At 34.9% G+C, this 13,549-nt stretch overlaps 1 protein-coding gene across 1 annotated transcript in view; it reads right to left on the minus strand.

Annotated features, from left to right (window-relative positions):
- PRUNE2 (prune homolog 2 with BCH domain) overlaps nucleotides 1–13,549 on the minus strand; it is a 125,453-nt gene that overhangs the window by 87,154 nt on the left and 24,750 nt on the right. Inside the window, exons 5-6 of the mRNA XM_062599802.1 lie at nucleotides 12,102–12,246; nucleotides 9,506–9,611 (exon numbers count right to left, since the gene is read on the minus strand). Coding sequence (XP_062455786.1) covers nucleotides 9,506–9,611; nucleotides 12,102–12,246 — 251 coding nt within the window. The remainder of the gene's footprint in view (nucleotides 1–9,505; nucleotides 9,612–12,101; nucleotides 12,247–13,549) is intronic.

A 13,549-nucleotide genomic window follows, 5' to 3' on the forward strand; every position in this document is an offset into this window, starting at 1 on the left:
CACAGAAACGGGGATACACAATCATGTTATAGAATATCTAGCAGTGAGGTATGTAATTCTATGAAAAGAACCAGATTTGACAATATACAGATACAAATTACTGGATTTTGCTGGCAAAGGTAGAATCTAAGGTAGGAGAAATTTTCAGCTGGTTAAATTGTTCACTCAAACAAAGAGGAAAATTCACCTGGCAATCAAAATACAAAATTCTGCCAGACTCTCTTTCCAATTCTACCCCTAACCTTCCTTCTTGATTTGAGCCAAAAGACTGAGTAATTCTTACTCAGATTCGTAACTTATGTTTTATGAAATGAAGATCGGGAGCAGCATAATCACATTTAAAAGCAAGAATCTAGCCCTATTTTTTATACAAACACTAATAAGAGAACTTGGTGGTTTTGTCTAAAATTAGAAGAATTACAGTAAAATGAAAAAGGAAAATCTCTCCACACCTACATTTCCAGTCAAATCATGATTTTGTTATTAACCATACTTCACAAATATAGAAAAGTTTATGAAATTCAAATTACTGAGATTCATTCTTCAAAAAAAAAAGTTTAAAAAAGTAAAAATAAATAAAGTAGTTTTTAGAAGGAAAAAAATGCTAAAACCTATTTGAGATCTTGAATACTTCCTGTTCTTTTTCATCATCAATAAATTAAACTATATTTAGCGACCTTAAACAAAACTATAATTATTTAGAAATGGAATAACTTTCAGGACTAAAAAATAAGAAATTCATCAACATAATTTCTTACAAAAAATGTATTATAACTCTCAATCCCTGAAGCACTATATATCATCTCTAAGTAACCTTCTCTCTATTCTTTATGTATAAAGGAAAATGGTCAAAAAGTATTGCAATAGTTGCAAGATACACAGGAGTTCTGAACTTTAGCTTTTCTGTGTCAAAGAGCCCGTATTAGACTTTACCTGTATTCATGTGAATACAGAAAATAAAATTTACACAAACAATTCAGCTTATGGAGTGGCAGAAGAATGGATTTTTTTTTTTGATTAATAACACTTATGCAGCAGCTACGTCATGAAAAATGCATTTAGTCAGAGAAGCACTAAAGCCATGAATAATTCTGGATAGGGAAGCAGTGATATTTTGGAGAAAAACTTTATCCATGTCCTACAAAGAGAGAAAGAAAAGTTACATTTCAGGGTAAAATTACTGGAAGACTAAGTCTGCTCAGAAATTCTCAATTCAAATATTCAGGCAAGGACTAAGGGTATAAACTTGAATCATTCTGTGTATCTTCGTCCCTGTACTAAAACAAAACAAATCGTCGAGTTCTCAGACGCAACACCTGACTCCCAAGAAAGCCTCAGAGTGCACTCAGTTACATGCACTTACGCAGTTATAGGAACGGAACTGCCTGGTTATCATCTAACAGGAGTACGTGAATGTTGGGAAGAAACAAAGAAAAAAGGAAAAGAAAAGAGAAAACACCTTATGGCACATTTGATCCAATTCAAAATTCCAAAACATTCCTACATCTTAAAATGTTTAAAATCTTCAGAACTGGGTTCCTTATATGCAGCAGAGGACATAAAATTAAATGCTGTGTGCTAATAACAGAGTTTATCAGAGTATTTGTAAGTAGTAATGCTTAGTTCAAAATGTAGGCACATGCTTTGCTGAACAGATGGAGCAAAATTAATATTTCAAAGCATGGTAGATATATTTTGTTGTTTTACTCCATCAAAATACCACTATTCTAAACAATTATTGCATGATTTAAAAATTTTTTTAATTTCTAAATGAAAAATTTAGAGAAAGACACTTTCTTAGAAATATTTTGTATCTATCTGGCTCTTCCTTTGGCTAGAATTGCTGTTTTCTGTAGTAATGCAATACTAACATCGGTAAACTTGAAAGAAGTCATTCTACTTGTAGCTTAAATTATTTCATAATCTTGGCTCAATATGTTAACATTCTAATTAGGTAGTTTCCCATACAATAGCAAAGAAGAAAACATACACTAAATAGCAAAAAATGAAATTCAAGCTTTCAATATTTATACTGCTACAAGCACTATTGTCAGTTCCTTTATTTTGAAGCCAGATCAGATATTAAAATATTAATCATCCAAATTTATTTATATAAGTAGTGTATGACATTTCATATAAAAATCTCTTTTTATGCTGAATATTTCTCAAAACAGCACCTCCCGCTGTCAATGTCTATGCCCCATGAACAGCTGAGCTGAGATGCTACTGACAAGAACTCGAAGAGTATACAAATGATAAATTAGGTAGCTTTATAGAAGTCAAGAATGCAATCCAATAATGATACTCTAAATACAGTCTTACTTAGTTGAGATATGGAATATTACAGACTGTATTTCATAAAGGAACTATTTATGTACAGAAGCAAATATATTTTGTGTACAAAAGAAAAGGTTATCAACACACTTGTGAATACAAGCACATTTGTGTTGTAAATCTTAACAGAATAATCTAATACATATATGTTTATTCATTTTATAATTACCTCTGTTATTTTCCTTTGTTTATTACATTTTGAGGCAAGATTGACCAAAAACAGTACTGGCAAAGCAATAAACAATAACATGGGCCAAATTCAGACCAGATGTCACACAAAATACAACAGATGAAGTCTCTCCAAATTTCTTCAGGCACTGCAAATGAAAACCTCCCAAATCATGTCAAGACATACTATTTCAAAACTAGTATCACTGCATGCCTTGTGCATTCTTAAGAGGTGTTGCGAGTACAGGATCTCTGATGCTCTTGGTTTATTGCATGATTGATGACATCAGTACAGAATAAAATAATAAACTACATCTCACAAAAATGACTGTTGAATAAGTCATGATCGCAATGTCTTCAAGCACAGGTGTCAGCCAGTTTTACAAATTCACTTTTTTTAAAAACACACCAAGAGACCCTAACAAACACCCTGTCTGATATCCTGCATGACTTCATTCAGAATACATCGCACTGAGCAGGAGAACTCATATCATATCATCCCTTTGAGCCTCAGCATATCTTTTGGAAGGGATCTGGTCTTGATTTTAACACTTTAAGCAATACTGGTAATCACTACAATCAGTGTCATTGCTGCTGCCATTTGATCTCACATTAGTCAGCTAAGAAGCACTTCAGCATTATCTAAGGTTCTCCCTGCCTTCCCACCAGCTTCCTTTCATATCTGTAGAGCTGAATAAGTAATTACAATAGGGAATACAGCAGGTCTGCCTCAGCTCTCCCACCTTGGATTGCATTCATTACAACTGCACTGCTGAATCTGACCTGAGGCATCAATACAACAGCTATCATCTTCCAGAACCCTGGACTCCGACATTTAAACATGAGTATGATATTTACATTAATGTATCTTTGACAGCACTACTCAGTCCTTTACGGTGATGACTTAACTCTCTTAATACTTCTAGAAAAGCAAAAGAAAGTATATTTAAGCTCTGTGTACTACGTATGTTACACATTTACCTACAGGCAGATCTCACACATTGACATTTTAAGACCTTAATTAAGACTGATTTATTTACAAATGATATGTTTTCAACTCTCAGAAATGATATATTTAATATTTTATTTTTAAACATAATTAAAAAATAATATATAAATATATACATACTGCAAATGCAATACAGATAACAAATTCATTTAAGCCCATTTATGCACATTAGTGACACACCATGTGGCAGAAAGACTAGGACTACAAGAAGACCCCTTGGCGATTTATTTTATATTAAATCCCTAATGGCCTCCTCTCGTCTTCGCAAAAATATGCACAAAAGTCCAGACTATGCAGCCATTGAAATGAATGGTTATTTATTTGCTAAACGAGAACCCTATGTTTAATGTTCCTTAGACATAAGGTAGTCTGCAAAAGTCGCATTCCTACAGCTCCATACATCATTTATTTTACATACCCTAACTTCTCACAACAGGCATCAGAAAAATATCTCCTAACAGCACTGCCATTGTAAGTTGCTGAGAATTTTGTTTCCAATTCCATTACTGGAAGAATAAATGTTACAATGTTTACTTGTTTTTTTTCCCCCTTTTGTTTTGCTTTTAGCATTAAAAACAAATTCATGGATCAATCTGATACCATTTAAAAAATGCTTGCATTTATCCTGAAAGAAAAAAGTTCCCAAGTACAAAACTACAGTCAGATCATTAGAGACAACAAAAGTTCAGCCCTTCAAACAAACATGCCGCAGTCTCATTTAACTGTGTGCATTAGTCCACCTAGTCTAATAATTTTTTACATACTCCAGCTGAGATAGCTACTTGCTTTATTTCACAGAAATATTAAAAAAAAGTTCTTCATAATAAGCAGACAAATTTGTCAAGATAAGCATAGTTGTACACCTTATTGCTACTAGTATTCCATTTTTAAGACATTTTGCAAAATTAGTTTGAAAATTAATTCACCTCTCTGAGATTAGACTACTTGTTCATTAGAAGGCAGATCCACTGGGCTCCCAAACTCTTCTAAATTTTCTAAGTTAGACTTGCTGTAACAGCCCCTGTGAGTTTCTTTAAGACACACAGCCTTAAGGAAGGAATCTGATGCATAAACCACAGCCTTCCCTAGGATAGTACTGCTCACTGTGCCACCATGAACTTGCAGGTCATTTTTCTCGGGCAGCTTGAGGCATGGTAGCAGCTTCCAATGAGGCTCAGATATTTTCTCTAAATCTCTTGGTTGGCACTCATTTAGAGGTGTCTCCAAACTTGCCATACTTTAGTTGGCAAGTTAGGTTAGAGAAATTGTACAGCCTGCAAGTCTCAGCAATGCTCCAAAATCAGCATTGCCCAAGCCACAGTAACCTTTCTCAAGACACACCTGGCTCTGGCAGGATCACCAGCAGCATGTATTCAGCAAGTCATGCTGTCTTCACACTACCTGGAAACCATCCTTATAAAGTACTGAGATATTGTGGTCAGAACCGTAAGTATCTTTGCAGATCATTCAGCCCTCAGATATTCCCTGTAACCCGGAATATATTTATTTTCTTACCTTTAATAGGCAATACCAAAAAATCATGAACTACTAGCCCTATTTTCAACAGACTGCCTTGATACTCCCTGGAGAAACTTGATTTGATATCTCATTATATACTGCAAGTTTTGTGAGCAATTAGAGTAAATTTTAAAGAATCAAAAGATTAAGGGCTTAGTCCAACGAATATCTTATCAAGCTTCAGTATCATGAGCCGTCCGACCTAAACTGAAGACTCATGAAACCTGTATCTTTTTCTGGCACACAAGATTTATGAAAGGGAAGAATGGAGAGTTCAGTTTACAAACTAAGCACTAATTCTCCAGGAGAAAAAAAAAAAAAAAAAAAAAAAAAAGAAGAAGAAGAAGAAGTATGACTTTCCCAGGAAGTCACATTAAGGTATTTCTCATTTGCAAGAGCATTCCAGCAGAGAACAAGCAAAATATACTCTCAGGATATAGCATAATGTAATAGAAATGAATTGTAAGGCATGTATTGAATTTGCTACAATATCCTATGAGTAATCATTATTATAACTTGGGGAATTTTTCCTGTGATGACAACAAAAATATTAATGGTTTGGGCTCTGTTAATTTTCTTTTGTCCCCTTGTTGAAAAAAAGGCTGCCATGCATATGAGATTAGTGAAATGATGTGAAATAGATCACAGATTCAGGTCACCTCTGATTTTAACCTACAGTCCCAGTGTCACTTAACTAGTTTTTGCTCTGGTTTCCTGCATTTATCTCAGAAATGGAAAGCTACAAGTACACAGATTCTCAGAAACCTAAACTTGCCTGCATGAGATGCCTCCCCTGCCTTTATCACTAACCCTAATGCTTTCTTTTCTTTTGTTCTGCCAGCAGACAACTCAACTCCTAAGCCAACAGACAGTGGATCCAAATCACATCAATATGTACATAGAAATAAAGTACATAGATTAATTACATTACTATTATTTGTATTCATGACTTCCTTCATGAGACACTTTGGACAGCAGGAGCATGCCTAGGTGTCATAGGTTTCTGAGTATTACCATGCAATAGCATAATAGTAATTGTCGTAATTACAAGCATTAACTTACAACAGATGATGTGACTTATTCATTACTGCCATTTCCTTCTTTATACAAAACTAAACAATTTGGAAAACTCTAACATTACTAATAAAAATAATAGGTTTATAGCAACGTATCTGACCAAACAGATCTCAACACCTCAATCAATTCACAGCACATTTACAAAATAAGTTATTAGTATCCTCAGTGACAGAAGGGAAACTGAGATAACAAACAATTTATCTAACATAAGAAATTTGTGGCAAAGAAAAGAACTTAGCCCCATGCCAAGATTTGGCCAATAAAAGCATCTCAGGAATGGAGGATAGGTCAGAACTTACTTTTAATAAAAATTAGTAGAACTTATCACAGAACAGCTTTAAGAACAGCTTAGAATCATTTACGTATGTGCTACTGAGATGTGGCACTTCAGTTAGAGTATCAAACTTACTGTTCTTTGACTGTCTTTACACTTATGAAATGATGACTGAAATCAGAGCTTGAACATTCAGCTACAACGCTTTTCCTCTTCATAATACACACCAAATGCAGGAGATGCATGCCTGTTGACAGCATACTCTACCTGCACTAGGTATAATCATACAATCATCACCTTCAGTCATTGCAGTATCATCTTCATGAGAGAACAATAAATGCTATTGGACTGTTGAACCAAAGCAAATAATCAAGACTACAGAAAATACCATAATGAAAGAAGCTTTTATAGATCTGTTCATTCAAAAAACAACTCGACCTTGTGAGATTCCTTCCTTCTGAAGAAGTAAACACATTAGAGATCCAATACCTGCAACAAAGCCAAGTCCATGCTTCATGTTTCCTTGATGTTTAAGTATTGGCTCCAGAGCACTTTGTAGATGGACAGCAAACTGTACCCCTAATTATTAAAAGAAATCTTGGAGTCTATTAAGCTCTCTATACATTCTGAGTTCACAACAGAAACCTAAACTGAGTAGAGGCTCAGGTCCAGTTAGGTTTGTTTGTAATTCCCTCACATATACTACACTTCCAATACTGGGCAAAGTGTGAACTAGCACAGAACATTTTTACAGGCCACCTGCTTCACCATGGTGCAGACCATAAAATCCATGGCTGCTAATGAGAACAAGGCAAAAACTGTCCTGTGCTGGTCAAGCCTTGTAAATCAGAGTCAGAAACTGTCTGAACAAAGTGCAGTAGCACAGCAAAAGCAAAACTAATCTCCAGCCCAACAGTGAAACTAAGAGTCCTTTTGGTACAAAGTGTGACTTTGCAAACACAGTAACCCAAAAAAAAACACTTACATATCCAAAAAAAAAAAACAGCTCCTTCTAATGAAAACTGTTCACAGCAGTACAACACAGAGTAAACCATTGAGATATCCCTAAATTCCAGATAAATCCCATCAAAAATGCTAGTAATAAGATTCCTTAACAGATTAGAAATTATCTAACTTTTGGAAAACCCTGATGATTATTTATTCTCTTTAGAGAATAAGTTGAACCTCCTTTTTCTTTCACAATGGCCTCTAGGTATGTCCTAACAAAAATAGCTGGTAAAGATATTGCTTGACCATCAAATCTTGACAATCCTTGAAGCGTGGCATGCCAGCACCAAATGCTATACAGTTACTGAAAAGAGTATGAAAATTTATCAGCTTTTAGAAATACAAAATGCAATCAAATGTATTTTGTGAGTGACAGCAAAAAGAAATGCAAGTTTTAGATTATGATTCACTTAGTATGATTGCAAAGTACTAAAGATAAGTTCAACAGTGTTTAGAGTTGTAGAGTAAAAGGCCTGCACTCTATATAGTCTATTAAACAAGATTAAGAGTAAAATAAATAAAAAGAAGATATAATGCTAAAGCTAGCTCCTAATTCTAAGCCCAGTGTGTCTACCATTCACTGAAACTGACCGAATGACAGACAAAAGTTCCAAATTCTAATAAGGATTTTTTTTAAATCCCATTTCCTCTTCATGATGTTTATCTTAAAACATCCCCATCCACTTTTCTCCTAATCTTAGTAGAATTTTCAGGATTAAAATCAGTGTTGATAAAGCAGTTTAGTGGTTTGTGAAGACTGCTTGGCATTGAGAAACTAATCGGATTCTACTTCATTTCTTGACATTTTGCTACACAGATTGTGTGTATACAAACTGAAGAAAATAAAGTAGAAATCTGTGGATAATTATCAGCTCAACTGCACTAAAGATGCCTTCAACCTCAGAAGCATCTTATCTTTTTGTAAAATGCATCACAAAAAACATTTTGTAAGAAATGTCACGGGAAATAAACAATTAGGAAGTATTCAAGTCATTAATATCATCTGAAGTTAAAAAGAATTTTAAAATTACATGCGAAAGCTCAAGAAGATGGCTTATTTTGCATTTTATTTATGAATGGATGTCTTCTAGGCAAACTGTCAGACTGTAAATTGCAAAGATACACTACATAAAAGTGCTTCTCTGTTGCTGATATTTGCCCCAACTACCTCCTTTCATGATTAACTAGTATATGAATATGTAAACTCTCATCAGAAGTAATACTGCCATTCCATTATTTATTCAATGAACTAAAATATTTTCACATAACAACTAGTAGTATTTATATGTACTTAAATTATATAGCTACATGGTATACAGCTAATGAAATCTGTAATATAAATGGTCTTGAAATAACGAGACAATACACGCTACACAGGACTTTTCTCTAAGCAGTTATAAAATGCTTGGGACCGGTCAAGAAAGAAAATCTAAGCAGCCTACCTTGGTGATACTCATTAAGACAAACATACCATTTTGATCCAAAAGATGCAAAATCCTAAGAGTTTCTGCCTCATCTAGGTTCTTTTGTTTATACCAACGTTTCCATGTAGATTAGGCCAGTCCATTTATGTGGCAATAATAACTATCAAACAAGCTAGATAAATTCCACTTTTAATGGTAAAGCAAAATGTATATGAGAAAAACAGCCACTTAGTGAGTAAATCTGAAAGCTTGCTTGGGATTTTTGAAGGAGTTGCAATTTAAAACCAAAATAAACTCTCTTTTACAGCTTTCAGGGTAGATTTATAGAAGACACACAGCTGAGAAAGAGTTAGACTAGCTGTATAAATTGTATGTCTTGATGCAAGTGAAAGGTAGGACGAAGTCCTAGCCCATAACTACATATTGAAGTAGTTCAATTCATTCAAAGGCTGCAACTTGCCAGTGCCAGTGATCTTACACATCATGGTATAGACTTACCAGAAGGAATAATCTTATGTATAGCAATAAAAGTCAGATCACAAATCGCTATTGCATTTCTCAAAATTAATTACATCAGTGAAAATTCTGCTCACTGATGGTCTTGAGAAAACAAGTGGCTCAAAATCTTTGTTTAGAACTGTCTCCTTAGGAAATGGGGCTGTTTATCAAATAGCTGTTTAGGTTTCCTCTTACCTCCAGTGTCATGTACACAGTACTGATTGCTACTTTGATCTCTCCATCTGAAAGCTCCTTGAGATCCTTCAGCATAACCTCCTCAATATTTATGCCTGTTTGAGAAAATAAAAAAAAAAAAATCAGAACACCCAGATATCTACTGGTGACCAGATACAACAACATGAATTAAGAGCACAGCTTGAATCTTAATGCAGAGTCTTCTGGGTTTTAGGACGTCCTATGAGGAATCTAAAACCAGCATTAATATATTGATGCATTACGTTTCCAGTGGTATCTTTCAAGCAAGCAAGTGATTTAAAATCAAAAAGCAAAGGATGAAGAATCAAGTCTTTTGCAATTACATTGTGTGAACACTCACATTTTTGAAGTGCACTAAATTCTAGTTCTTGATAAATGTGTGCATAGTCCATCTTTATGTCACTTACATGAAATACTTCCAGAAGGACTAAGACACTGAAAAGCACAACTGTTACATTGTATTTATAAAACACTCTGAGGCAACACAAATAGGTTCTTTCTATGTAAATCAAATAGTGAATAAACCAACTAGGTGCTGGTTTACCACAGAAACAGAATGTCTATACCGTAGAGAAACAGAAGTACATATTATCATCAGCAGATTGTAAAATTGGAATTGCTTCATCTTGTGAACAAATGCGTTATGCTTAAGTGTAATATATTGCAAATGCACACAGTAAGTCCTTTTAAGTGGTGACATCTGTCGAAAATATTATAAATATGTATTTTGGAACATAGTCATACAACACCATCAAAAATATAGACAAAAAAGCCAAATATCCTAATGAAAAAGCTCTGTGCCACTTACTTCAGTGAAGACAGGCATCTAAAATGCCCACAGAATCATAAACCTTACCTGCACAACAATAAAGAATGTGTTCACATAAGTGATTTTTAAGAGGGAGCCAAATACACACTTAAGGCAAACAAATCAATCACTCTTTACTGCTCCTGTATAGCGTCCAGCGACAGCATTCAACCTAATGACAAGATGAACTGGCTGCTCTTCATATATTCACTATATTTATGAGTTTAACCTTTTCAAAATATTTGTACGTAGCCAGCAGACTTTCTTGTGGTGTACAGTCCTCTAAGCCTCAAACGACTAATGAATTCATGAATTTAGGCCAGAAAATCACCATTTCTGTGTGAAAGTTGGGGGTTTTTATGCTGAATTGTCCTAGTATTGCCTAGAATACCAAGTACATATAGCAAAACATTCATCAGGTTCAAAGAACTTTAGAAACTCATCATCAAACTACTAATGCAAATACCACATAGATGTATGCAGTGCTAAATATCTATCTTGTAATACACAACAAACAGCAGCAATAAAACAACAAACGGGTCTATCAAATGGCCCTACTCCTGTGAGTACATAATGATTTGGCAATCAACACCATGTAGACTGATTGAATCTTTCTGTTATGTACACTTTACCAAGATTTTTATTGGATATTATGGTAAATCACATGGGTCAAGCGCATGAGGAACATTACTAAACCATCTTTCATAGCAAATGGCATTAAGCTAAGCACTGAGTTCAGCAAAAGCCATTTTCACTGGGTCTCTCCAATCCAGGCTGCGTTCAGTTCAACCCTGAACCTTAATTTCTCGACTGACTTCCAGTGTGCAACTTCAGAAAACTATCAGAAGACTAATTCACCTTGCAAATTCACTGAAGAAAAAAGCCAAGGAAGTAGCATCCCAAATCTCATTCCTAACCATCAACTAGGGCAGCCATCTCAGGCTGAAGGTCTGAATTCAGATAAGAGAATTCTGAAGATGGGTGGATAGAGAAGGATAAAAATAGATTATAATCCCGCATGGACTCCGTATACCTGAAACATCTAATAGAGAAATGGCTCAGTATTTCAATACTCATTTTTTGGTAATGACTTGGTAGCAGATGTCATTTAACAAAGATTGTATAAAGTGTGAATAAGTTCATATAACAACTTTCTTCAGGCTTTCAGAGCATCCCTTCACAAACCTGTTACCAATTCTGGGCTCAAATGCTCCCAGTTTTCATCATGGAATAAATAACAAATATCTTCAGTCCTTTCTAGCAGAAAGAAATGAAGAAGAAGTACAGTTTTCCCACTGATTCCTTAACCTTAGTCTGGAATCAAATTTACTTTATCTATACAGAGCCTTAATAGTTGAATCCTCAATTAATCTGGAAAGGTTCAGAAGAAAAAACCCACTCTCATACCATGTAGGCAATTGCAACACAATTCCTGCACATGGGCTGACACAGTGGTTATGCCTTAAATTGGGTCCCAAGTCATCATGACAAATACTTAAAATATACTTTTAAAAACAAATAAATTAAATATTAATTTCATGTATCTGCAAAAGCAATGTAAGACTATTTTAGAAGTTCAGAAACACAATTCTGTGGTTCTGAATGTCAGTCTCTTATAACTACCATTACCTGTAACTGTCAATGAAGAAAGCTCTCATGTTGCAACTACTCTCACCACATATAATAAGCCAACCTATTCAGATGCAGTTGCATAATTAAATTTATAAAATATCTGAAAAACATAAATAAATTGTATTACTTGGAGAGTTAAACTGAGTCTCCTGGAGAACGGAGATAATTTCCTCCCGTGGGGGCAGATCTGGAAACTTTTCCTCCAGCATTGACAGCACTTTCTCCTGCTGCTCTGTAATTCTCTCAGGCTCCAAAGACATGCACTTGAAGAGAATGCTTCCTGAAACATTGAAAAACAAAAATCAATACCTCCTATAAACAGCAAAGAGGTCCTAGAGAAGCAAGAACGTTTCCTTCACGGCCATCCAGGTCTTTTCTTTCTTGAATCTTGTTTCCACTGATGTGTTCGCTGAATAACATATTAAAATGCTGTTCACACAGAAAATCTTCCTAATATGAAGATAGTTTCTCAAATGTGAGCTGGATGGCCTGTCAGGGCCTATGCTACAGCTAACTGGCTGCTCCCAGCACAGTCACACTGTGCAGCATGTTAGTGCAGGTCTAACACAGTTCTGCAGCATGGCCACTAGCTAGCAGTGGGTCTCAAGGGGCCTGAGCAAGGCTGTTGCTCTAAGCATTAGACTAAGAGTTGTTAAGTTACATTAACTCTAAAGGGAACACAGGCTGTTAAGCTAGGAAATGGTAAATCCATACTGCTAACCTTCTTCCTACAGATATAGCTATGAACTGCTAATATGCACAAGCAATATACCAATATAATTAGCTATACCATCAAATGAAACCAAAGAAATAAAACAGTTTTCATTTCAATTACACTTTTCAGAAAACGATGGGTTCTGTTACATTGCTTTACTTCACAAATGCATCCAGTGAGAATTTCTAATGGCAATTATCCTCGATTTTTTTTTAAAAATTGCCTTGAATAGAATTTACAAAAGACATTTCAAATAACCTTAGAAATATGAAGTCATATGAGTCACAGGTCATTTCAGTGCAACGGACTCTGATTCCATGCCAATGAATATAGAAGAAAACAGCACATTCAGCCCAACAAAATGACGCATCAGATTTTAAAAGTTAAAAGAAACATAGTCCATTAAATAATTGTACTGCAATTGGTATGCTCTTACAAGAAGGAAGTGAGCTTGACGTATTTTCAGACAATAAGGTCACCTTTTAACTCTCAGGAGGCTGCGATCCCATTTATTAATGCATGCAAAGATAACCTTCACTACCAATTGCTCACACTAAATTAAAGATAATATATTTACACTTCAGCATTGAAATTATTTATTATTGTATAGCACATAGGGATTTCAAACAACAGTATGACTCTATTGCACCATCCTACATCCATAAGGCAACCAATACAAAATGGTATAAGATAGTTACGACAAGCCAGAGAGAGTTATTACAGCCAAGAGATGGAAAGAAAAATTAATCTCTCTCTCACAAGACTGACTAGAGTTAAGAATTGCCCTCACACATCTTAACATGACATGCTGATCCCTTTGCCACCAAGGCACAAAGATTGGTTCATATAGAATAATGCACTAGTGATC

This window comes from Rhea pennata, chromosome Z, assembly GCF_028389875.1.
Source record: "Rhea pennata isolate bPtePen1 chromosome Z, bPtePen1.pri, whole genome shotgun sequence".
NCBI lineage: Eukaryota > Metazoa > Chordata > Aves > Rheiformes > Rheidae > Rhea > Rhea pennata.